The sequence below is a fragment of the Aethina tumida genome, chromosome 1 (assembly GCF_024364675.1).
Source record: "Aethina tumida isolate Nest 87 chromosome 1, icAetTumi1.1, whole genome shotgun sequence".
NCBI classification, from domain to species: domain Eukaryota; kingdom Metazoa; phylum Arthropoda; class Insecta; order Coleoptera; family Nitidulidae; genus Aethina; species Aethina tumida.
Window position 1 is genome coordinate 13,898,311 of NC_065435.1, and position 25,242 is coordinate 13,923,552.

A 25,242-nucleotide genomic window follows, 5' to 3' on the forward strand; every position below is an offset into this window, starting at 1 on the left:
TATTCAAGCAATTATCAGAAAATACAGTGCTGAAAGTAGTATTTATTTAGCTAGATAAATTAGTGTTACAAGGTACATGTTTTAGAATAAATAGGCTAAAGCCGTTTTAACATAAATTTGGCTAAGTTGAAGTTATTAAGTCCGCAAATAATTTTCCTGTTCCGTAAAAATGTCTTGAGGAAAAATAGGAGTGTATTCAGCCTTGATTAAGACAACAACATTTCATGTGTCTAGAAACCATTTCAATTGTAATTGAGTCATTAAATATTTAAATGCGTCATTGTGAAATATGATTGTCATATTGATTAAAGATTTACCTACATATATGGAAAAGTAAGTAATTAGATAACCTCCACCAATTCGCTTTGTCAGATTAGATGTTATTTACATGATGGGTTATATATATAACTCCGATTGTAAAATGACTTGCTGTTGGCGAAATGGCATTTTGAATTAATGTTAATGTTATTTCAGTGAACAATGTATCTCCCTAGTGAGTTGTTTTCGTTAATCGAACAATTGGACCATATAAAATTCGAACCAGACTGCAAATGTCTAAATAGTAAATTAACTTTAGATCAGGTTTATTAGCAATAACTAGTTAAATTTATTTTTATCAGTATAATTATGCAATTTTACGCCTTTTAAATCATTATAATTGTTCAAAACGTAAATGCAGTGGTTTTGGATTTGATACGCATTTTAAGTAAATTTTGTTTAATAGGATTGTATGGTGTATAATTAAAATGAAATATTGTATGCTAAATGTGGACAATAAATAAAATATTTTATCTTTAATTTGTTTAACTTTTAGTGCACATAATGTACTGTATATACGGAGTGATCCCTATTGAATGAGCACAATTTTATGCCAAAACTTATACAGCTAAAATTTTATCAATTATTTAACAACATAACACATATATTTTTCATAAAATTAATAGTAATATTATTCATGTTATATTACTCCTGTTTCTTTAAATTTATATATTTTTTAGTCTTTATTATAAAACGAATATACAATGCGATTCCTACAGAATAAGTCTAAGTTACGTAAGTAATATTACTTAGTAATTATTTTAATCATATTCAAATTTTGTATAAAATTGAGAGTAATATTATTCATTTTCTATCACTCCTGCATCTTTAAATGTATATATTTTTTAGTGTTTATTATAAAACGAGGATACATGATTCTTAGAGAATAAGCTAAATTTCACCAAAATATTTTTACTGCTAAAATATTACTTATTTATTTTAATCAAATTTATCTTTTTTATAAAATTGAGAGTAATATTATTCATTTTCTATCATTCCAGAATCTTCAAATTTATGTATGTTTGGTGTTTATTATAAAATGAATTTATTCATAGAGAATAGGCATAATTTCACACATATTATTACTGTTAAAATATTACTTATAATTTATTTTAGGCATAATCAACTTTTTCATAAAATGAAGAGTAATGTTCACTCCAGAATCTTTAAATTTGTGTACCTTTTGGAGTTTATTATGAATTGAATATACAGTGTGATTCCTACAGAATAAGCTTAATATCACCAAAAGATTTTTACTGCTAAAATATTACTTATTATTTATTTTAATCAAATTTATCTTTTTTATAAAACTGAGAGTAATATTATTTATTTTCTATAACTCCAGAATCTTCAAATTTATGTATTTTTAGTGTTTATTATATAATGAATATACAGTGTCATTCTTAGAGAATAAGCTTAATTTCACCAACATATTTTTACTGTTAAAATAATACTTATTTTTCATTTTAGGCATATTCAACTTTTTTATAAAATGAAGAGTAATATTTTCTATTACTCTAGAATCTTTAAAATTATGGTATTTTATTTATTGTGTTATATATTGTATTGTTTAGTGTTTAATATGAAATGAATATACAATGTGATTCCTACAGAATAAGCTTAATTTTACCAAATTATTGTTAGTGCTAAAATATTACTTATTATTTATTTTAACCAAATTTATCTTTTTTTTTTATAAAATTGAGAGTAATATTATTTATTTTCTATCACTCTAGAATCTTCAAATTTATGTATATTTTGATGTTTATTATAAAATTAATATACAGTGTGATTTCTAGAGAATAAGCTTAATTTCACCAACATATTTTTACTGTTAAAATATTACTTATTTTTTTATTTTAGGCATATTCATTTTTTTTTATAAAATGAGAAGTAATATTTTCTATTACTCCAGAATCTTTAAATTTGTGTATTTTTTTGTGTTTATTATGAAATGAATATACAGTGTGATTCCTACAGAATAAGCTTAATTTCACTAAATGATTTTTACTTCTAAAATATTACTTATTATTTATTTTAATCAAATTTATGTTTTATATAAAATTGATAGTAATATTATTCATTTTTCATCACTCCAAAATCTTTAAATTTATATATATTTTGATGTTTATTATGAAATGAATGTACAATATGATTCCTACATAATAATATTTAATTTCACCTAAAGAATTTTACTACTGAAACATTACTTATTATTTATTTTAATCACATTCATCTTTTTTTATAAAATTAGGAGTAATATTATTCTTTAAATTTATGTATTTTTTGGTGTTTATTATAACATGAATCTACAGTGTGATTCCTATAGAATAAGCTTATTTTCACTAAATGGTTTTTACTGCTAAAATATTACTTTATTTTAGTCATATTTAACTTTTTTATAAAATAAAGAGTAATATTATTCATTTTCTATCACTCCGGAATCTTTAAGTTTGTGTATTTTTTGGTGTTTATTATGAAATGTATATAGAGTGTTATCCCTACAGAATAAAGTTAAATTCACCAAAAAGTTTTTACTGCTAAAATATTACTTATTATTTATTTTGTATAATTCCTGCATATTTAAATTTATGTATTTTTGGTGTTTATTATAAAATGAATTATAGTTATTATTATATTTTTATATAAAATTTATTTAAAATATTATTATATATATTTTAAAATTTTTATATCTTTTTCTGTTTTATAATGAAATATATATTCAGTGTGATTAATACATTATCAAAAATAATTTTGCTGCTAGAATTTTACTTATTATTTATTTTAACCGTATTTATTATTTATTTAATAGTATATAGTATTATTACAAAAAATACTCTTGTTAACCCCAATTTATTTAGGTTTTTTGTAATAATTCTCATGGGAAAATTATAAATTTCTGATAAACTATAACTTTATTATTTTTCTTAGTATGTAAAAAAATCACCTTAAATATGACATTTTTATAGAATGTTAATGTTAATTATTTATGTTGAATATAGAGAATGCAACTGATTACTTCATTTTTAATATATATTCATAGATTTTATTCTTACTAAAAAATCTACATTTTGAGAAACTCGATTTTATCCTCCATTTTAAAGACACATTCAGTTATGGCTGTCATTCTAAATAAGAAAATTACGTACATAATCTCCAAATCTAAATATGACAATATTCTTTGAAAGTAGTCTCGGATTCTACGCAAAAAAGTGCCTGAAGCACACTACAGACGGACTCATTCTTCTATAGTTATTTATTCTGTGCCTTAAGAAAGTTTTTACCGCTTCACAAAATCAAATAAAAAAGTTATTACACTCTCTGTCATAATGCGAATTGCGGCAATCGACGTTTTAGAATTGAGGCTCTTAACATTTAAGCTAGTTTGTTTTTATGTGGTGCCAAAATAATCAGTTCAGTATCAGTGGACACTCCGTATAACGTACACATTTCTGTGAATAAAAAATGAACTTTTGAAATATGTTTTTCCTTCGTGGGAATTCCATTTAAAAATTACCACCACAAACAAATCTGATTGATGCCTCATATATTATTATATGTGATTGAGTCCACTACTATACGTTTTTTAATTTCGTTGTAACCTTTTTAATTAATTGAAGTATTTGCAAAGGTAAATTTATTTACACGTTATGGTTTTAAAACCAACTACATTATTTAGTTTAACGCTTTAATGTCCGGCGCGTAATCAAATACATTAAATCATTTACCCTCGATCAACTGATTATTTTGAACATTTTCCAATCGCGTGTTTATTTTTATTTAACCCTAAATTCCTAAGTGGACTTCAGTAGCAACAATTATGTATTTGTTTAACTTCGGCGGTTTATTTTCCATCAGCCCACACATTAATTTATTTTCGCCTTCACGTTTTGTCGGCGGTTCTCTCAGGTAAAATTAAAAAAAAAACCGTCTGTTTTCTTTCGTATAATTTCACACTTTCACGCCGAAAAAGTTTTTCTTTTCACGGGAATTTAATGAAATGCTGTTTAAATTTTATACTTCTAATTAAGCGATAAGAAAACATAAAAATGGCCGCCTGAATATAATCAAAGCAGTTGAAAACTCCCTCAAACTATTTCTATTTTACTTCGTCTCCAAGCTGCCTACGGTGTATGTGGGTGTGTGCACATTCAACAAAAAAAACGTCTTTACTCAATTTCTCTGTTATTTCTAAATGTAGATTTTTTATGCATGGCAGTTAACGTATTTGCATTTCTATGCCTATATTTTCTTTTAATACAAACTGAAAATTTCATTTTAAATGTCTCTGAGAAAAGACATCTGGTAGGCACGAAAATATTCATTTCAAATTTACATTGTTCCTCAAGATATATTGTGTTTATATAAATTATATATTTACAAATTAAATAATATTTTTACATAAGAATAGTTCATATTAATTATTCTTGAAAAGATTTTTCAAAATTATTTATTGTTACAAATTAAAATAAGTATTTTATTTGTAAAAAATATAATAATAATAATTATTGTTACTGGATTTAATAAAATAATTTTTATAGATTATATTGATATTAACACAAAACTTTCTGTAGATTATTTACATAACATTTTAAATTTAAAAAAATTATGGTTTAATTATATTTTATCTTTACTTTGTTATAAATAGTTATATAAATATTTTTGTAATTCATTGATTATGTTTGTAAAACTTTTATTAACTAAATTTTTATAAACAGTAATAATTTAATAATATAATTAATATTGTATACATTGATATTAAAATAAAATTTTCTGTAGTTTATTTAAATCACTTTTTAATTTAAATAAATTATGGTATATAAATATGGTGTATAAATATTTTGTTAAAACCTAAATTTTGTAATTCTTTGTTTATGTTTGTAAAATTTAGGTTAACTCAATTTTTATAAGCTGTAGTAATTTAATAAAATAATTTATATAATATACATTGATATTAACACAAAATTTTCTGTATTTTATTTATTTTGGTAACACTTAACTTAGTTAGCTAAGTTTATTAAACAATTTTAATTTTTAAAAAATATGTTTTAATCATATTTTAACTTCACTTTGTCATAAAATATGTATTTATAAATTATAAACATTTTTAATGATAAAACACAAAATTTTTGTAATTCATTGTCATTGATATTCGTAAAACTTAAGTTAATTTAAATTTTATAAACTGTGACAATTTAATAAAATAATTGCTATAGTTTACATTTTTATATTTTAACGCACAATTTTCTGTAGTTTAAATATTTAGTACATTACTTTGATAAACAATTTTAATTTTTAAAATTTATGATTAAACCAGATTTTACCTTTACTTTGTTATAAAATATGTATTTATAAATATTTTTGATGATAAAACTTAAAATTTTTGTAATTCATTGTTTATGTTTGTAAACCTTACCCTAACTCAATTTTTATAAATTGTGATAATTTAATAATATAATTTATAGAATATACTTTGATCTTAACACAAAATTTTCTGTAGTTTATTTATTCTGGTAACTTTAAATCACTTTTGAACTTAAATTATTAGTTCGTAAGTTTATTAAATAATTTTAATTTTTAAAATTTATGTTTTAACCACATTTTAACTTTACTTTGTTATAAAATATGTATTTATAAATATTTTTGATGACAAATCTAAAATTTTTGTAATTCAATGTTTATGTTTGTAAACCTTACTCTAACTCAATTTTTATATACTGTGATAATTTAATAATATAATTTATGTAGTATATATTGATATTAACATAAAATTTTCTGTAGTTTATTTATTATGGTAACTTTAAATTACTTTTGAACTTTATAACTTGAATTTTATAAACTGTGATAGTTTAGTAAAATAATTTCTATAGTTTATATTTTTATATTTTAAAACTTAACACTTTAACTTTTATAAACTGTGATAATTTAATTAAATAATTTCTGTAATTTATATTGATATTAACACAAAATTTTCTGTAGTTTGTTTATTCCATTAATTTTAAATCACTTTAGGACTTAAATTTTGTTTCAATCATATTTTAACAATTGTATCTATTGTTTTAAACATTTTTGTTTGAAATTTAAAGTAGTTTCTACAAGATCACTTTGTGTTCAAATTATTTTTTTTGTGCTGGTATATTTATTTGGCAGCAAGAACATCCTTTAAAACAACTTCCCAACAAAGAGCACATAAAAGTATCATACCGACCTGACTTTTCATCGGATCGGTGTTAATTTGACACATATAGAGACCGTTGTCTTCTTCCTGCACATTCTTGATATGAAGATTCCACGTAATATGATCACTATGGGACACTGATACCCGTGAATTGTGGGTGATGACGTGGTCGTGGATCGCTTGGATCGCTTTTGTATCCGCCTTAACCCATCCCACCTGAAACCAAAAACAAAGACATATGTCAAACCTACTTGATATGCCGGCAAAGTATGGCTGAACATCTGCTCCAACCTGCAGATCAACCGCGAATGAGCCGTAGCGGAGATAAATAAATGAAATATCAATGTACATATTGAAATTCCCGTTGACTGCTGCTGTTACGGATATTTCTGTGTGAGATTTTCTTAATATTTTATATAAACTGCTGCGAGGAAGTTACTAACAGAATTATAATACGTACAAACAAAAAGAAACCATCATTTTTATTTTTTATTTCTAAGTGTATTATTGTATATATATTTCTGTGTGCAATAAATCTAAATAAAAAAATAAAATCATATAATTACATCAATTTTAAAGAAGCTATGTGAATAAATATCTTACAGATAAATATATAACTTATTTAAATTACAGAGTTTTAATGGAAATTTAAATGACTTTTAAAACCACTATCAATTATTTTTGATTCATATTAAAATAATATATTAATGCCATATTAAAACTATATATTTAAATTTAAAACGGTCCCAATATTTCAACTTATTTGCTTTAGAAGTACAGAATACAAGTTTTATATATAAAATATTTTTAAAATCCCAAAATATTTAAAAATAATATTTGAAATTTTATAAATTTAATTTAATTTCATTGACATATGTATTGTATTCATATACATATACGGGGTGTACCAATTCACCTTAAAATTTGGTGATATATATAGTATATATAAAATATATAAAGAAAGAGCTCTACTACTTGAAATTGGTGCCAGTAATTTTATTTTTTAAAAAATTGCCTACATTTTTATTTTTCAATGGACAAAATTATAGCAACTTCTTACATAATTCAGCGTTACTAAGACAGAGAGAAACAAGAAGAGATGGCTAAGAGTTTACATCTAAACAAGGCAATCGTTTCCCATATTTAAAAAAAAAAATAAAGAAATTAGAAAAATGGTAGCTACGATAAAATTTGAAAAAAAGAAAATTGGATAATTCGAATGTCAAAACACAATTCAATCTCATCATCAACTGAAGTTAAAGCCAACCTGGAGGAAATGGTACTTGCTGAAATTAGTTTAAGAACTGTGAGAATATGGTTAGGGGATGGGGGTACCAGGAAAAAACTGGCTTCTACTGAAAATGTGAAGGTTAAATTTTGACTTGCTTGGTATCACATTCACTGGACCATAGAAGAGCATGAGGAGTTTTTAATGACGAGTCTAAATTTAATTTATAAAAAAATGATGGTTCTGCTTCTATTAAACACAGTCAAACATGGTGGAGGTTCAATTATGCTATGGGGATGCTTCAATTCTTTTGGGGTAGGCCCCCTTAGGGCTGATTTATGTACAGAGATATATTAAACAACAATTTGCTTCCATATATTGAAGAAATAATGTCCTTTTCAACATGAAAACGACCCCAAACACAAATCCAAAATTATGACGGATTGTTTAAAAGACCAAAGCACCGATGTTTTGTCTTGTCCGTCCCAGTCTCCAGATATTAACCCTATAGAAATCATGGAGAAACAAATTCGACATAAAAATTTTACATACTTAAATGAACTCATCACAAGAGACCAATTTGAGAAGTTTGAAGGAATGTAGACTTGTCAAAATGATAAAACAAAAATTAAATAAATTAATTAATACACATCAATAAAAGACCCTTTTAAAATTAAGGTTGCTATATTTACGTACAGTTCAGTTCAGAAAAATATATGTAACATTTACATAAATGGTAAATATCAATTATAAAATTATAATTCGATGGGATTTTATTTATATTAAATATTTCACTAAGAAAATTTTGATTAAATTCTAAATATAACCCGATTTGGCTTCTTTATAGAATTTGTAAGACGATTAAGCTTGTAATCAGATTGTAGAATATCGTAAAATCACAAATGATTAAATACAACAATAAAGTTAAATAGTTGCTAATGATTAATCAGTACAGACACTTCTCACGGTGTCTGAGGAAAGTTTTGATCGCCAACACATCACGAGATGTGTCCCTCCGCATCGGAACGGTCCGGATCGGCCGGAGCCTCGGCCCCGGCACGGCAAGGCAATGCAGCAGGCGAAAGGGTAGTGGAAGCAAGGAGCCAAGCTCCAAACCATCGGTCACAACGCGACCTATACTTCGCAGCTGTGTGTATTATAAATGATCCCAAGTTTGTGGCGCTTTTTGGCTATTTGTCATATCTGCACTATTATTACTTCCGTTGAGCTGCGTGCTGCTCAGCTTCTCTTCATCAATCCGGACAACTGATGGGGCACAGATGCTCGTCTAAACTGCCCCCAATATGCGTTTGTTTCCAGACCGAACGACTACCATGTTTACAAAGTAACCCCCTCGTTTTATGAACCTTTCATCATTACTCATACACGCACACTACTTATTTATACACTGCGGTCATTTCGGAATTATTCATCTGAATATCCTAAACATATATTTGCCTAATGTGCCAGGCATAGTCCTTTGCGCAAACACAAACGTTTATCACGTTGAAATGTTCATTTCTAATTTATTTTATTTATTTATTTTTAATGTCTGCCATTGACAAGACTTGAATTGATTCTACAAACTATAAACTGAAAGAAGAATGTTGTTGTTTATATAAAAGATAATTAGCACATTTTAATTAAGTAATTTAGAATTGGTTCCATCTCAACTACAAAAATGTAATTATATAAAAAAAATTCCATCAAGTTTGAACCATTTTCGATAAAGTAAACATATACCTTCGAGCTATTGAAAATTTAAATGTAAAATACATTGTTTTATACATCACACTGATATTGGGGCTTAAAAATTATTCTAGTGATTAAAGTTGCCTATATTTTCCATTAAAATTTTTTTAATGTACTCAAGGGATTGTATTTTTAATACAGCTAATTAATTTATAAAAATAGAGAATTTATGGACAATTTTAGTTTTATTGTACTATTTATTCAATTCAATTATTTAGTACCAAATCCAAAAAAAAATGAGTAAAATGAGTTAGTCAATTAATTATAAGAATAAATTGTCAGCTATTGTCATTTCATTTGCTGTTTTTTCTTTATAAGATGTATAAAACAGGACACAAGAAAGGTAATGAAAGAATTGTCTATAATTTCTATTTAATCTAGAAATAAGATGTAATAAGTTCCATGATTTTTTTAAGCTAACTAAATAAATTATAAAAATGGGGAATTTATGGACAATTTTAGCCTTTTATTTACTATTTATTCAATTATTTGACACAATTTATTATAGACATTAGAACATATTTAATAATAGACTATTTTGAAAGATCAGTGCCAAAAAAACTGAGTAAAATGTATTAGTCAATAAATTGTAAGAATAAATTGTCAGCTATTGTAATTTCATTAGCTGTTTTTTAATTTGACGTGAATATCTAATAAGTTGTGAAACAAATAGGACATAATAAAGATAATAAAAAAAATTGTCTATCATTTTTATTCATTATAGAATTAAAAAATAATAAATTGATTTTTTTAAGCTAACTAATTAAATCGTAAAAATGGGGTATTTATGGGCAATTTTAGTATTTTAGTCTACTATTTATTTAATTATTTGACAATATTTATTATAAACATTAGAACGTAACATATTTAGTAATAGACTATTTTGAAGTATCAAAGCCAAAAAACTGAGTAAAATGAGTTAGTCAAACAGTTGTAAGAATAAATTTTCAGCTATTGTCATTTCATTAGCTGTTTTTTTAATTTGTCGTGAATATCTAATAACATGTGAAACAAGTGGGAGACAAAACAGATGATGAAAGAATTGTCTATAATTTCTATTTTTTCTAGAAATAAGCTGTAATAAGTTCAATGATTTTTTTAAGCTAACTAATTAAATTATAAAAATAGGGATTTAATGGACAATTTTTGTATTTTATTCTATTTTTTATTCACTTATTTGACACACTTTATTATAGGCATTAGAATATATTTAGTAATTGTAAGAATAAATTGTCAGTTATTGTTATTTCATTAGTTGTTTTTTATTTGACATGAAGATTCAATAACATGTGAAATGAACCTCAAGAAAAATAATGAAAGAATTGTTTATATTGCATGTTTCTATAGAAAATAATATTTAATAAGTCTAGATATATTGTTTATTAATTCATAATTTGAATGAACAAGTTTTAAATTTATTGAATCATTTGTTCAGTACATTAAAATAATGTAAAATTGCATTATTTTGCTTCCAATGTTTCCAATTAAGTGAAATTTTAAGAAAACTTATGTTAATTCTTATTCTTTATACAGATAAGACTAATTAGTGGGTTCAAGTACGTTTGTCTCGAACTAGAGATACGATTAATTTACTGACAATTTATCCACTTAGAATATATCTATTCCCAAATTACATGTGTACGTAACATGTCTAACAATAAGAGAAAATCGATGCGCAAGATATATGATTCAATTATTTTCTTTAATGTATGGTAAAATACGACCGAGCGATTCAAAACTGAAACCAATTAGACGTATATTACCAAGATTTACTTTTAATATTGTTCATTTCTCAACTTACTTATTTTTTTTTCCTTTATTCATCAATATTTTCCCTTTTCGTTCGTATAGGGTCGTAAGGAAATACATAAATTTATTTTAAAAGCATTATCGTGTGGTTTCAATTATATCGCATCAATTTCGCCTGGATTAAAATAAAGATGTACAATACAACCTAACATAAAGGAAAAATGGAAGCTATTTATCTGTTTTATCTTCCATAATATCCAAGTATATGAGTGTATAAAATAACTTTACAATGTCCTATTTCAATTTTTTGACATATCTATAACGCCGAATCTTGCATTATAATATTTTATTTATGTCGGAGCTGCATTCTACCTTGTTCTAACTCACCAAACAAAAAAAAAACAAGGTTATATTTATTCAAAGGTTGTTTGAGATTCTTAAAGCAAATGAACTGGGTTATTCTCCGGTAATTACAATAAATATTTTCAATTTAACGAATTGTAAATTTGTTTAACGAGTTTAGTTAGGATATTTGCCAAGTGTACATTGAAATAAAATACGTTGGCCAATTACCTTCATTTATACGTTTTCTTGTAGGAATTGTTACAATTAGCCAATGCTGAATATATTGGTTCCTCTGCAGTGTAATCTTTACTGGTTTCAGATAACACAAGTAACTTTAATACAAATGTTATTTTAACATTTTGTATTAAACTGTAAATATTATTTTAAAGCTTTTTGTGCTCTTTCTACCTATGCTGTTTATTTTTCTCTTACTTCATATTTAAGGCATTTTTTTTTCTTCTTAAAATGTGCTTTGTGTCAATTTGCTTTAGGAGTTCAAAGCTTAAACTGATAGGCACTGATAAATCTGTTGGAGCAGTATTTAAAAAAGTCTTAACCCAAGCAAGATTTTACTCAAAGATGAGATTCTTTAGTCAATAGAAAAGGTATGTTGCTTCTTCGTGAGACAGCATGAACATATATAGCTTTAGAGATTAAAAAAAATTCACCCACCAATTATCAGTTATTTTTTGTCCCATTAATAATATTTAATTCTCATTTATTATCACTTTTCGTAAACTATCTTATTTATTATCTTTTTATTTATCTTAATTGTTTGGATATTGAATTTTAAAAAGGATATTTGATTAAATTAAATAAATAAGTTGTTTAGATATTTTGTTTATACATGTATTTAATATTTTAACCAATTAATTATTATCATTAATATAATTTCTGTTTGAATTATTGAATTATTATTAACCAACCAATATTTAAATGGTTTGAATGTAGTTTTTTATTTAGTTTCACATACTTTATAATCTGTTTAAATTTAATATACATATTGATATTTAGTATCATTAAATTAATATTAATATTAATATTCTGAATTTAATTTATTAATATTATATTATACTTTAAGTACACATTTACATTATCTATTATTTTAAAAATTAGAGAATATTGTTTCCCACATTCATATATCAACTTTTTAATCTATGCTATTTAATGCATCATAATTATATTATATAAAATAATTCAAAATTAATTTAATTTACTGTTTTATGATTCTCTGTAATTTAGTAATAACTAAAATATTTCTGAAGTGTTTTAATTAACTTGTAATTAAAAATGAAACTGTTACCTTTCAATTAATTGAAAAGCACATTTTTATGAATTGCAGTGAGTTTTATGAATTAAATTAAAATTGCACATTTAAATTGAAATTTAGTTTAAATTAAATTAGTAAGGTATAAAAATTCTTTTGTACTTTTTTATAGTTTCCTTTGACTATACCTTGCTCTATTATTTTCTGCTACATAAATTGTTCTTTCATTTTTCAAATATCAATTTATAAAAACTAATTAAGTTTTCCTTTACAAATGCATTATAAAACATTGTTTCTTTTTTATTAAAGTTACGATTCCTTATTTCATTACAAAGGTTATTATTTAATGTAAAACATTTGATTTTCGTATGTGTACAGGATGTCCCAAAGTAGTAGGTTTTGGTTGTTTCACTGTTTACAAACCAGAAAGAGTATTTGAAGTTAAAAACCTAATCCCAACCTCTGATATTCTGAAATATCTACAAAAATTTACATTTATAATTAAAGTTTCATTTTCATTGCCTTAAAAAAAGTCTATTATATTAAAATAGTAAATAAAGTGTCTAAATTATAAAGAGAAAGCAGTATTATAATATCATTTATTAATTGTGAATTCACCATTTTATGTACTATTATCATTTAAAAAATGGTGAATGCGCCATATTTCATAAATGGTGAATGCGTCATACAGTTTTATAAAAATGGTGGATGCGACATATTTTTTATAAAAATGTGTTATATTATTTTCAAATTTATTTATTATTTATTTATATTTTAATAATATCTATTTTAAAAGATTAAGGGTTATTTGTTTACAAAATAAAGCATTTCTTAACCTCACACTTTGTGTTTTAAGTTTTAACATTTAAAAAAATGGTGAATTCATCCAATATTTTAGTATATAAAAATTGTATTTAAAAGAATTTTGAAATTAACCAAAGAAATTATCTAGAAAATTATAATTTTCTAGTTAAGTTAATTAATTATTTTTTATATATAAAAAAATTAACAATGTTTATTAAAAATTTTATTTATTTTTATTCATATTTTAAGACAATTATTTAATTTAAAAGCATAAGACCACTGTTTCAATGAAAACAGTTGTAATGACCCTGTATTGTTAAACATTGTTACGGATATATATAGTAACTAAGCAGTTATATTTTAGTTATTTGTTTATAACATTAAATTAGATTAATAGATAGAGCAATATTAAAATTTCATTTCTTAATCTCACATTTGTATACCCCCCATTTTAAATAATTTTTTTAATTTAAAAAATTTATTAAAAAAAATTCACATATATTTTATGAAATAAAAGTTGTATTGCATTTCAAAACTTTTAGAAATTTATTTCATTAAAAATAATTTTAAAATCAACTCAATTATCAACAAAAATTAATTTTATCTCATGTGTTAAAAAATTCCAGATTCAGATTTCCTCAGGTCCAAGAAGCACCTAAAATCAATCAATTTGGAACACTCTGTATAGGGTTTGTGAAGACAAAAGATCAATATTTTAATATGAATACTTTTAAGCAGAATTGTTCTTTTTTAAATGTCTTTAGACTCCTTTATTTTTATATATTCAATTAATATTTTAATTAAATATTTTTTATATTATAAATTATATATAAATACTAACTTGTTCCTGTTAAATACCTGGTGTATACTATATTATGTGTTCCTTGGTATAAATTGGTAACTGATTGTAATATTCTATTTCCATTAAATTTTCATTGCCATGTTAATATTTTTGTAATGATAATATAATGGAAAGGTGGTAATCCGAGCAAATGTATGCGTAATTTATTTAGTTGTTGCAAATGTAATAGTGTTTTAATCGTTTCATTTGATCTACTACTGCTTCAATTAAAAACGAAAATCCCTACCCTTGATGTGGTTTCAGGTGTGCACGTCCCGTCCACAATTATCGCAATCCAACATCATCACAATTTAATTGTACAATTTAATATGTATTAAAATAAAGCCCGACAACCATAAATTAACGTCACAATCATTTTTATTTACATCAAGCGCAAGTTCAAGCCGAGTCTCGAACGGGGATGAACCTGTTTTTGACAAATTGATTCAGTGAGGGCCCTCTCTAAATCTCATCTACCTGTTGCACGACTAATAAAAACAAACGTCTCTGCCCATTACAACACATTTGCAGATCACTTGATGATCGGCTCAGATAAATTATGTCGTTGCCATATCCATAAAAAGGCCGGACCTCTTCACTTCGTCTCTTACATATTAAATTACTTGTGCGAGCCGAGGATTTTATTCGGTTTCTTTTCGAATCTTTGATGTTTTATGTAACGTGGATCCGGGACAAATGCCCCAGTATTTCATGTTATCGCCATCATTTCAATTTAATCATTCATGAATTGCTTCCGGTGAGTGCAGTATGTTTTTACTGAAGTTATACTTGATAGGTACTATTGGGTAACTAATAATTCTTTTTTATGACGACTATATGACCTTGAGAAGAATTTTTTATTTTACTTTTTATCATTTGTATTTCTTCCAAAAATATGATTGATCCAACCCTTTAAAATATTATTAATATTAGTAAAGACCTCATCATTAGAATTAAATTTTCTTCTGTCCATTCATTATTTCATATCCTCTTAGAAAGTGGAGGCATCAGTTAAATATTTTTTTAATTAATCCAGTTCCTACACTTGATAGAAACTACTGAGTAACTATTAATTCATTTTCTTGACGACTACAAAGCTTTGGCAAAAACTTTTTATTTTACTTTTAAATATTTCTATTGTATTTCCTCCAAAAATATGATTAATCCCACCCTTAAATTAGGTATTAATTTCAGCAACGACCTCATCATTAGAATCAAATTTTCTTCTATCCATTCATTGTTTTGTATTTGGACATAGGAAATGAACGCCGGGTGCTAAGTCAGGCTAATATGGTAGATGTGAAAGTAATTTAAACATTTTTCCATCTTAGGGAAAGCTTTTTAATAACTAAATAAGTTTTAATAGCTTTCTGAGGTGCCTGGAAGTTTTACATTTCTGAAGTGGTTCATTTGGACAACCTGGTTGATTTTCATCAAAAATGCTGGTATGGACACATCAACTGTCTGATATTTTATGACTGTTAGTGAGGGTGCGGAGCTTTCATAAACTTTTCTGAGTTTGCCTTAATCTGACCATTTGTTTCCTTTTTAATATCATGTATTTCATCACTAATTGAAACTTGACACATTGACAATATTTTATGGGCCTTAGGCTGCCATACAATCCTTAGACCTCTTAGAAAGTGGAGGCAACATTTAATTGTTTATTTTATTTAATCAAGAGCCTACTCTTGTTAGAAACTACTGGCTAACTATTAATTCTTTTTCATGACCACTACATGAGCTTGACAAGAATTTTTTATTTTGATTTTTAAATCTATCTTTTGTATTTCCTCCAAAAAATATGACTTATCCAACTCTTTAAAATAGGTGTTAATTGCAGCAATGACCTCATGACTACAATCAAATTTTCTTCTATCCATTCATTGTTTTGTATTTGGACATGGGAAATAAACGCTGGGTGCTAAGTCAGGCTAATATGGTGGATGTGAAAGCACTTTAAACATTTTTCCATCTTAGGGAAAGCTTTTTATTAACTAAATGAATTATTAAAGCTTTCTGAGACACTTACAAGTTTTCCAGTCATTTCTAAAGTGGTTCATTTGGCCAACCTGGTTGATTTTCATCAAAAATGATGGTATGGACACCTTACTCTTCGACTGTCTAATATTTTATGATTGTTAGTGAAGGTGCAGAGCTTTCATAAACTTTGCTGAGTTTGCTTTAATCTAACCATTTGTTTCCTTTTCAAAATCATGTATTTTATCACTGATTGAAACTTAACACATTGACAATATTTTATGTACCTTAGGCTGCCATACAATCCTTAGATCTCTTAGAAAGTGGAGGCAACATTTAAATTTTTATTTTATTTAATCAAAATCTTACTCTTGTGAGAAACTACTGGCTAACTATTAATTCTTTTTCATGACCGCTACATGAGCTTGACAAGAATTTTTTATTTTACTTTTTAAATATATCTTTTGTATTTCCTCCAAAAAAGATGATTTATCCAATAATTTAAAATAGGTATTAATTTTAGCAATGACCTCATGATTATAACCAAATTTTCTTCTATCCATTCATTGTTTTGTATTTGGGCATGGAAAATAATCGTTGTTAAAAGCAATTTAAACATTTTTTCATTTTAGGGAAAGCTTTTTAATAATCAAACGAGTTCTTAAAACATTCTGAGATTCCTAAAAGTTTTCCAACCATTTCTGTGGTTCATTTGGACAACCTGGTTGATCTTTATCAAAAATGCAGGTATAGCCACGATACTCTTCGACTGACCAATATTTTATGGTTATGGTGTGAAAGTGCAGAGAATTTGCTTTAATTTGATCATTTGTTTCCTTTTCAAAAATGTTTATTTTGCCACAAATTGCTATTCCTGGCTTAGGTCATACAGTCGTTAGATAAGTTAAGATAAATCCCTTTTTTATTTTTCCAATTTGATTATCCAGCAAAGAATTTTAATAACATTTGAATTAAGTATAGTTTGACAAACGAATTGAACATTTAATGACATATAACAAAATATAGTATGTGTGTTGGTGTAATTGCATGTGCTGTGAACTGTTGAACTATTTCCAAGAACTTATGTTATTTACTATCACTAATTGCGATTATTGATTTAATTTAGACTTGGTTAATTATACCTGTTTAATTATCCTGTTTAACTAGCAGATCGACAGCCACTCACGTGTGAAACAACTCGTTGGATTTAGCTAAATCTATCTTGGTATTTAGGTTGTTAATTGTGTATATATGAACAGCCATAAGTTATTAAATAAGATTAGATGAAGGGACGTTGCTCTGTCTGACTGCATAATACAAGTTTGTAAATGTTGGGTTTGATTTTAGCATAATATTAATTGTGGATTTGTAACTTACCCGGTATCCTCCCAAATGGTGAACATTACATCGAAAGATCGCATCACGTCCCACTGGAATAGACAGATTAACTAGAGGTTCTGCGAATTCTGGTTGAAATGCTCCACCTATAACAAAATATTTCTATTTTCAATCACATTCAATAATTACAGGATTGTTCTATTTTAAATTGATCTGTCCATTCTGGTCAGGGTTTTATATTTTGAACAAATATTCTGGTGACTTGGGTGCCATTATGTTTTTAGAACATAAACCGATTATTCCATTATTTCTTTTTTTTTCAAACGTGCCTAATTTCATTAAACACCAACGAATTTTCACCTGTGTGTGGAATCAGTCGTTTACTGATTAAAATTATTAAAAATATTATGCTAAATTTTACAAGAAAAGGACTGTTATTTATTTCTTTGTCTATTAAATATGTAAATAGTAAAATAAATTTGAAATGCTCAAAATAATATTACTTGTCAAAATAAAACAGGGAAATTCAAATTATCCACTTGAACTGACAAGCAGTGTAATAAAAGTTATTACTTTAATCTTCCACAGTTAATACATATGATTTACATAATAATTGAAGGTCGTCAGAAAGCCAAACATTTAAGTTTGTACTTATAATATAAATCTAGTTAATAAATCTGTTGACGTTTATCGGGTGTGAGTTCGTTCTAATCCGGCTCATTTGCGTATTGGTTTTTATTGGTAATAATTCAGCTATAACTCTACAAAGGGGATGGTCGGGTCAAATATGTGGAATAACGTCAGAGTATTTAGTTGCAAGAACGCTTAAATTTATGAAAGGGTTAAGGCAGAGGTTTAACCTATTTTGCCAGCAAATTAACAGTATCTGGCGTTGTTCTATTTTAAAGATTAACCTGATGTATTATTATTGTAACAATTAAGAAATATGAATATGAATAATACATACATATAAAGGCACATTTCGTGTCTTTCTTATATTTATTAATTTTGTATCAAGCTTCACTGAGTATAAATATTTCTGAATTATTGATATTTCGTCCAAAATATTTTGGAAAAATTATCTTCAGGTAATGCATTCTTACGTTACCCTGGAAAGCCGTTTGATAAACAGTTAAAGGAATTCATTCCCCTCAATTTAAAATCGTCACATCAACAATAATTAATGGTGTAATAAAATATACGGATGACTACCAATTCCCATCGATTTCAATATTATCCCTTTTCCCCCTTTTGATCATTTTCACCCGGTGCTAACCCTAAAACGGACTTAGTTCACAAGAAAATTTTATTAAATTTTATCGATGTGTGCCCGACTCCTCCTCTATCTTATTAAGATATAAAAATGGGAGGAAGGCACGAATTAGCATATTTGCATGAAGTTCTTTGCAGGCAGTTTTTGGGGTTAATTGCGTTAAATCGAATTATCTCGTAATCACGTTGTATTTCATTAAAGGGATTTAAAATGAAAATTATAAGTCACTTTTATATAGATTTGGTGTTTTATTATACAGGAGCGTTCTTATTTAATATTTAGAACAAAATTTAAACGTCTATTTTCAAAAATTATTCAAAAATTAAAAAAAAAAAAAACATAAGCTTATAATTTTGTTTAAAATAATAATCAGATTTATACAATTATTAATTTTGTATCCAAATATAAACAATTTCTAGTTAAATTAAATCTATTTTATAATATTTTATGTTTTTTATAACCACCTGTAAATGGCAAGACATAGACTCAATAAAATATTGGCAACGGTCTTTTGAAATTAAATTCAATGACTCTTCAATTCATCTAAATTGTTTTTTGTTATTTTAATAGAGACTTCATCTAGTTTCACAAGCTTTCAATTGGATTTAGATCCGGACTTTGCCCTGGCCAATCGAAAACGTCGACAGGATTATTTTTTGATCAATTTTGAACAACTTTGGACGCTGATTTGGATCATTTTCATGTATAAAAATCATCTATTCATCACTCCAAAGTACTATTTTCCAAAATTAGAGGATAATTAATATATTTTTCTGGAAACTTTAGTCTTGTTCGAATATTCTTTTTTGATACCAATGGTTTCTTTATTAAAATACATTCTTGTAAGTTTTGTTCATTCAATCGACGTCTGATTGTTCTATTTGACACATTGACATTATATGACTCAATTAATTCATTTTTTATTTGCCTAGATGGCCAGAAAGGATTTCGTTTATTGATTCTTTCAATTTGTCTGATTATAAAGGACTTGTTAGGACGTGTTTTTATTGTTTTTCAATTGAATGTGTTGTTTATATTTGTTAATAACATTGTAAATGATTTTTCAGGAGCATCTTAAGTTTTTAGCGATGTCAGCAATATTTAGAACTCGGTGTTTTATGTTAAATATTATTTCCCTCTTTTCTGGAGTGTTTCTCCTCACTGAAAGTATAAAATAATACAAATATTTGTTCACAAAAAAGAAAATTTTATAAATAATTCTTTTCATATTGTATTTGTTTAGATAAAGCTTTAACAAAGATAAAGTTTTCTCTTTAATTGTTAATAATGTGTAAAGAGATTAGCATGGTTAATACATGAAGCATTATGAACTTAATCACATTTATTAATTCTTATGTAAATATGACAATATGAATATAAAACAAATTAAAAAGTTTTGCGGGTCCGCTTTAATTTACGAGTGGAAATTTGGAGGCCGGGGCGAAATGTATTTTTACTAAACATTCGAAATTCAAGATTGAAGAAAGATGGAAAAGCCGTTATGATGCAATCGGCGGGGGTTACTTTGCGATAAAACTTTTCTATCGTATTTTAATATAAATTTGCATGTTTTTGTTAATCCCTTGGTGGGACTAGAAAAGAATATTGAAAGAGTGACGGCTGGGCTAAAAGTGAGTTAATTTGAGCGAGTTTGAAAACCGCTGTGATGGAGAGTCGCTCTGTCTTATGTGCCGCCTCGAATCCTTAGACACGACAAACTGTTTTTAACCCAACTTTTAATAAGTTAAAGGATTAGCCCCGGGGCCTTCGAGGGTTTTTCTATTACCGCATTACTTCTTCCTAATTCCGCCATCAAAAATTTTCGCGCGTCTGATTTTAATGATCGATCACACACCGTTTTCCTTTTTTTAGCATTACCAAAATTTTATCGAATTATTGCGTAATACGGATAGGAAATTTCATTTTTATCGTTTATTGAATCTATTTGATTTGATAAGAGTAGCTGAAAGCAGAGTGGCTTATTAGGCGGAATAAATTGAATATTTTAAGCCCGAAAATTGATATAAGATTTTTGCAAGTTCGCAGAGGACCAATAAAATCTGATAAATTTCATTAAAACAGTTTTCCGCCTTGCCAGAATATAAATTTAATCATGGCCACGTGCGATTTTTTGATATTCAATCAAAATATTTTTTCACGCAAATTCACCGTGGCTTTTGAGATAATTAAATTATCCACCCTCCGGTGGAAATTGAATTCGTCAAATTGGGTGTACTTTCACGGAAAATTACTATATTTAAATAATTATGATTACCCTGTCAGGGGGTTTTATTAGCAGAACGCAAGATATTGCGATGTTCAAAACTTAGTTTAAGAACTTGAGAGTTGACATAAAATATCTTAGGGGTAATTTGTGGCTGTTGGAAATTTTATGTTTGCGAAAATTGTACCATAAGTGAGATGGATTTCATTAAACCTACACGCATTTGTAAATAGATTCAAAATTAAATAAATTTTAATTAATCGTCACCAGAATTTTAATTCAGATTTAATTTGTTCGTTATAATTATGTTAAATACTTGAAATAAAGTGGTGGCTACAAAAATGGCACAAAATTTAAAATTAAACATTTTGTAATATATTTCATTACAGTGAGTGGGGCTATTACAGAGGAAATAAAAAAAATGTGCTCTGAAAATTATTCCCTAATTGAACTACAAATATGAGTACAGTAATACAGTGAAAAAAAAAAATGTAATTTGAAAATAATTCCCTAAATAAACTACAAAATTGGGGGTGTTAATAAATAAAATACTCAATAGAAACAGTGTTTTGAAAGAAGTACTTTGATTGTAGCTACAAACGTGAGTACAGTAATATAGTGAAAAAAAATGTAATTTGATAATTTCTTAAATAAACTACAAAATTCAGGGTGCTAATAAATAAAATATTCAATAGAAACAATATTTTGAAAATAATTCCCTAAATGAACCACAAAATTTAGAGGTGCTAATAAATTAAGTATTCAATAAAAACCAAGTTTATAATGTACATTACATTGTTTCTATTGAATATTTTATTTGTTAGTAAACCAGAACTCTGTAGTTCATTTAAGGAATTATTTTCAAAATGAATTTTTTCTTTTCACTGTATTAGCACAACTCACTTTTGTAGTTACATTCAAAGAATTACATTCAAAACTTTGTTTCTATTGAATATTTTATTTATTGGCACTACTAAATTCTAAGAAATTATTTTCAAATTACATTTTTCTCTTCTCTGTATTAGCACCATTTACTTTTGTAGTTAGATTCAAAGAACTACTTTCAAAACATTGTTTCTATTGAATATTTTATTTATTAACACCCCTGAATTCTGTAGTTCATTTTTGTAGTTACATCCAGTTACTTTCAAAACTTTGTTTCTATTGAATATTTTATTTATTAGCACTACTAAATTATGAAGTTTATTTAGGGAATTATTTTCAAATTACATGTTTTCTTTTCTCTATATTGGCATCACTCAATTTGTAGTCACTTTCAAAGAATTACATTCAAAAAATTGTTTCTGTTGAATATTTTACTTATTAACACCCTTGAATTTTGTAGTTAATTTAGGGAATTATTTTGAAAATGCATTAGCACCACTCACTTTTGTAGTCACATTCAGCGAATTACTTTCAAAACTTTGTTTCTATTGAATATTTTATTTATTAATACCCATGAATTCTGTAGTTCATTTTTGTAGTCACATCTAGTTACTTTCATAACTTGGTTTCTATTGAATATTTTAGTTATTAGCACCACTAAATTATGAAGTTTATTTAGGGAATAATTTTCAAATTACATTTTTTCTTTTCTCTGTATTGGAATCACTCAATTTGTAGTCACATTCAAAGAATTACATTCAAAACATTGTTTCTCTTGAATATTTTATTTATTAACACCCTTGAATTCTGTAGTTCATTTTTGTAGTCACATCCTGTTACTTTCAAAACTTTGTTTCTATTGAATATTTTATTTGTTAGCGCCACTAAATTATGTAGTTTATTTAGGGAATTATTTTCAAATAGCATTTTTTCTTTTCTCTGTATTGGCACCACTCAATTTGTAGTCACATCCAAAGAATTACATTCAAAACATTGTTTCTATTGAATATTTTATTTATTAACACCCCTGAATTTTGTAGTTCATTTAGGGAATTATTTTGAAAATGCATTTTTTCTTTTTACTGTATAAGCATCACTCACTTTTGTAGCCACATTCAGCGAATTACTTTCAAAACTTTCTTTCTATTGAATAATTTATTTATTAACACCCCTGAATTTTGTAGTTCATTTAGGAAATAATTTTCAAATTACGTTTACAAAAGTAAGTAGTGCTAACACAGAGAAATGAACTACAAAATTCAGTGGTGCTAATAAGTTAAGTATTCAATAAAAACCAAGTTTTGAAAGTAATTCCCTGAATGTAAGTACAAAAGTAAGTGATGCTGTATGGTGAAAAAAATGTATTTTGAAAATAATTCCCTAAATGAACTACAAAATTCAGTGGTGCTAATAAATAAAGTATTCAATAGACACAAAGTTGTGAAGATAATTCTCAAAATGTGTGAAATGACAAAGTGTGTGAACTGTTTTGTAAAATATTAAACGGCTTCACTAATTTAAACTGTGATTGTTATCCAAGGAGAATAAAAAGGTTCTTGTGTGCCATAAAGTTTTGTGGCATTATCATATCTATTTATTGGTTTTGGCCATATGGTGGTGGGCTCACAGAAGGTGTTTTGTTGTAAATATGGGGTTTTGTCCGTATATGTATAATGCAATATTTCCTATGCTTGGTGCGCACATGAAATAGTGAAGCGGAATGTGGTGATGCGGTAATGCTTGCCATCAGGTGCCAGCCTAGACTAGCAGAGAGTTACAATTGCGATGTGCTTATACTGTTGATGTAACTACATAAATTTTCAATAGCTGCTTTCCTAGCATTTTCCACGTTAAATAAATTATTTACTTTACATAACAACTTTATATTATATTTATTATTTATTTATAACAGAACAACAAAGAGAAGAAATGAATTTCAAGCACGACGAAGCAATAATAATTTTGAAAAATCTTTTAGTTTATATAATAATTGTTTATTTACTAAATGTGAGGTAAACATTGGAAAACTCAATTTTATATTGTACATTTAATATTTATTTACACATGTAAGTTAAAAAAGTATTCGATTTTTAAAATAAATTAATGCTTTGTTCAATAAAATTAAATCGGTTATTGTTTATAATTTTTGTTACTGATATTTAAATAAATAATTCATATTTTATTATTCATGTTTTTTTTTACAACAACATGTAGTATCAAAGTACATTTAAAAATAAATTTATGAAGGCATATCAAATAAATTTAAATATATATATATATATATATATATATATATAAAACTAGTCACAAAGGTATGTACTAGATTTAAAAATTACATGTATTCCTTTTAGCATTTAGGTGTTATACATTTAAGCAATAAGCAGTGGTTTGCTCTTTTGTCACTATGAAATAAAATCTGCATATAATTTCGGGCGTTTCTCTTAGACTGATAAAATATATTAAAAATGATGCCTCTAAAATACGCCAAGTGCGAGAATAACAAATAAGTGCTCCTTTGACGACTTTTAGATGTACAAAATCTTATCAGTGTGAGACAAATATGGATTGTATTGTGCAAAAATTTACAAAGAATCATAAATGTGAGAAAGATTTTAGCCGAAAATGACAAAAACACATACACTTTAGTTTACATATTCATGAGTTTTGAAATGTTGTAATATTAATGTAGATAGACGAAAATGTGACTTTACATATTTGCCAATTCCCAAGCAAACGAATGTGGGGATATTTCATGAACTTTGTTTGCATTTTTACGTGATTGCATTAATTAGAATTGAAATTTGAAATAATACGGGCACGTTATTTAAATTACCAATTTTGAATCTCAATTAACAATATCCTATAAAAGCTTGCGTTTTAGTTTAATTATTTATGCTGTACAATATACATATTGGCAATTTACATATTAATTTAGTTTTTTTTGTTGCGGCTTTTTATTTTTACATATTAAACAGTTTGTGTGAAAGAAATTGTAAATCAAAAACCACTAAAATACACTCGATTAAAATAGGGTGCAAAAATTGTGAATGGAATGTATAA

The 25,242-nt window shown here is 26.1% G+C and overlaps 1 protein-coding gene across 1 annotated transcript in view; it reads right to left on the minus strand.

Annotated features, from left to right (window-relative positions):
* Nucleotides 1–25,242, minus strand: part of LOC109609532 (lachesin-like) — a gene marked incomplete at its 5' end in the record, with an annotated part of 106,603 nt that overhangs the window by 29,902 nt on the left and 51,459 nt on the right. The window contains 2 exons of the mRNA XM_049961825.1: nt 6,527–6,712; nt 17,840–17,946. Of these exons, the coding sequence (XP_049817782.1) occupies nt 6,527–6,712; nt 17,840–17,946 (293 nt within the window). The remainder of the gene's footprint in view (nt 1–6,526; nt 6,713–17,839; nt 17,947–25,242) is intronic.